At 41.4% G+C, this 3470-nt stretch overlaps 1 protein-coding gene across 1 annotated transcript in view; it reads right to left on the reverse strand.

Annotated features, from left to right (window-relative positions):
- HYDIN (HYDIN axonemal central pair apparatus protein) overlaps positions 1 to 3470 on the reverse strand; it is a 378086-nt gene that overhangs the window by 107784 nt on the left and 266832 nt on the right. The window contains 2 exon segments of the mRNA XM_006152662.1: positions 1003 to 1176; positions 3388 to 3468. Of these exon segments, the coding sequence (XP_006152724.1) occupies positions 1003 to 1176; positions 3388 to 3468 (255 nt within the window).

Here is a 3470-nt window from a genome sequence, read left to right on the forward strand (position 1 = left end):
GTCTTTGAGAGAAGGAGGAATAGATTATTATATTTTAAAATATTCCTGGAACCTCTCAGTGATTAGAATATAGAAAACACTCAATAAATGTTGTCTAAATTAGTGACAGTAATTGGGTAAGAAAAAGGTTTCATTGCCTTTTTACAGATTAGTTGTAGTTGAGAGGTTATAGGCATATCCCCCTCCCCCCCAAGGTCCCTCTGCCCTGCCACCTACTAGCTGGGTGACCTTGGGCAGATCAGCTAAAATTTTTCTAACCCTTAACTTCCTGTGAGATGAGGACAATCAAACTCTCTTCTCTGGCTAGTTGTGGAGTTTAAGCAGAGAACAGATTGAAATAAACTCTGTAAACTTTAAACCACTAGAGGAGTTTAGGATCTTGTTCAGTGTAAGTAATTTTTCTGCTCTGGGTTTTATGGTGAAGTTAATAATGTGTTATTTTGAAGGAAATAAAAGGTTTCTTGTTAAAGAATGGTTTACCTCTTGACTAGTTTATGTAAGCAAAATATTCCTTGAGGCTATTTAACATATGATTAGCGTTTCCCTGCCCCCACGAGAGGATTCGAACTCCAGTTGTGGTTATAACCTTGAATGATTATGGTAGTAATAATAATATCAACAGTTCTTTGTTTGAGTATTTATTATGTGCTGGGTAGTAGGATAAGCATTTCATACAAATGTGCTCATTTAATTCTCGTGACTACTCTATAAAAGATGCTGTTAATACCATTTTACAAATAAGGGAACTGAGCACAGAGGTCTTGAGTAACTTTCCCAAAGGCACACAACCATTAACGGCAGTGCTAGGCTACAACGCTGAGCTGCCTGGTTCTGGAGTACACGTTCGCAAGCACTCTGCTTTACTGTCCCTCTAATCAAATCGTTAGTGTCTGCCCTGACCACACAGCTGGCTGATGTTGTCACCCTGGAAGCCTCGGAGTTTATAGAGGAGATGGAGATGTGGCATCCTAGTCTAAACCTTCCCTCAGAGCTGCTGCATACCTGATAGGGGCGTCCCGTGAATGATAATGGTGATGCCTTTCCGGTTCTTGGCCATTCGGCCTTCTGCAGAAATGTCAATGCCCAGGTGGCGGGCGATTGCCCTGCTCACCGGGTTGTTTTCTACCTCTCCGACTTCCTCTGCAGAGTGGCTGTCAATGCTCTGTATCTTGTCAGCTGCAAATTAAAAAAGATAGGTGTGCATGAGCTTTTGCATGCAGGTACACATGCCCAGAGCTTGCCTGGGTTTGGGTGGAGATAGGAAAGTATTCTTCTTTTTAAACACTGTTGTTTTAGAAAAGTAAACATTGTTGCACCTCAGTAATTTGCTCGTATACTAAAATTTTAAAAATGCAGTTAGTCTTTGACTCTAATTCAGGTTTTTTGGGAATCTCTCCTGCTATAAAATAAAAAGGGCATTTATGTGTTCAGATGAATTGGTTATAGTGGCAAAATGTTGGAAACCAGCTGAATTTGCAACATTAAAAGAAATGGTTAAATAAATGATGCTATGTTCATATTATGGTATTAATATACAGTAATTATTAAAATAATAACTTAGATATCAGAGGCTGGGAAACTACAGTCCTCAGGCCAAATCTGTCCTGCTGCTGGTTTTTCTAAGTACAGTTTTACTGGGCTACAGCCACATTCTTTCAATCACATATTTTCTTTGGCTGCTTTCATGCCACAAATGCAGGGTTGAGCAATTGCAGCAGAGCCTACAAGGCCTGGAAAGCCCAAAATATTGATGATCTGGGTTTTACAGAAAAAATTTGTCAACTTTTGACTTGGATCTAAAGTACTGCCCTGGAAGGATATGATATAATATATATAAAAATCTCCATATTTGAGAAAAAAAGGAAGCTATAGGGTAATAATATGTAGTATTCATAGCTGTGCGCAGCCGAAGACATATAGTCACCTCAAAAATATTTGGTATTTTAATTAAAAAACTGGGATCATATTCTAAATTTTGTTACGCAACTCACTTTTTCACATAATGTATCTTGGACATATTTCCACTTACTTATATGCCGATTGGTAAAGTGGGCAATGATTTCCTCCAGAAATTCATGGGTTGGAACTAATGTGATTGTACCACAAAGCGTTAAGTGAAAACCTGAAAATTGAATTCCTTCATGGAGTCCCTGGGTGGCCCTTTGGGTGCGAGGACATTAGAGCAGAGACCTTACAGTTGAGTTCTGATGGGTAGATAAGCAGAGGGGATGAAACCAGAATGAGAGACAGGAACTTACGGACAGCCTCTCTGCTCAGGATCCTGCCCTCCACCATGTTTAACCTCACCAGAAGTTGGTCCTGGGCCTGGACCTCCAAACTATAAGAGCTGAATAAGTTCTTTCTTTATAAATCACTCAGTCTCAGGTATTTCTGTTAGCAATGGAACAATGGACTAAGACACAGATCTATCTCACTAAAAAAAAATCTGTTAAATAAATCCCATTGTATGGACTTATATTCTAGTCTCATACTGAGGGGCATTCATGTGGCTTCTAGATTTTCCATCCTATGCATTGTGCTGTGCTTCCTTCCCTGTAGTTTGTCTGGGGTTAGCTCTAGGAGAGCCCAGGCATAGAAGCCTGGATGTGTGGGGGAGGGAAAGGATGCCGTGGGAGACTAGGAGCCATTCAGGGACAGGTCAGTAGAGCCAGGATGGATTTAACAGATGCGCAGAGAAAGAAATGTTGGTCTTTGATCCCAGATTTACCATCAAATTGTCCTACCTTAATTTATTCACCTGGTTGACCAGGTGTAATAACGAGGACTTACGTAATATCTTCAGAGAGCTTGTTGGTCTTGCCGAGGATTACCATTCCCCGAGGAGGGCACCCGGCAAGGTTGCTTATGTTGATCATGGTTTATAATGGCTGGCAGACAACTCACTCCGTGAAACCAGTTTTGCTGAATTGAATTTTTGTATAGTTTCAATAGCTTGTATAACTTGGGAGAAGAAATGCCAGAAAATGGGCCCACGGTGCTGGAAGGTCACGAGAAGGGCTCCCTACTGGCCCAATTGGAGGGACACTGGGAAGGGCCTCCCTTTACCCCACATATTTCTCTTAACACCTCCTAGTCTGCTGAAATTTTAACCTTAAAGATTCAAATTAATACTTAGTCTAGTTAAAATGCAAGTAACATGGGAAGAATATTTCAGATGCTAAGCCCTCAGAGATTTCCATGCTCACATCCTGGTGTGAGTGGGGAGATAGATCTGCGCTATCTTGGCTCTATGGCAGGGCAGGGTCAGACATGGGTGGGGTGGAGAGCCAGCACTGGGAGGAACTTTATAGAGAAAGGAGGCAGGTACTGAAGTCTTCCCACATCTGCTAACAGAGAACCGTTACCAAGACAAAAAGGCTCAGTTACTTTGAAACATGATTTTTTCCAGGCTTTCCTCATCCTCATCTTCATCTGCGTAGGTTTTGGAATCGACCATGGGGATGTGCCGC

Source organism: Tupaia chinensis, unplaced genomic scaffold (genome assembly GCF_000334495.1).
Source record: "Tupaia chinensis unplaced genomic scaffold, TupChi_1.0 Scaffold000355_1, whole genome shotgun sequence".
NCBI lineage: Eukaryota > Metazoa > Chordata > Mammalia > Scandentia > Tupaiidae > Tupaia > Tupaia belangeri.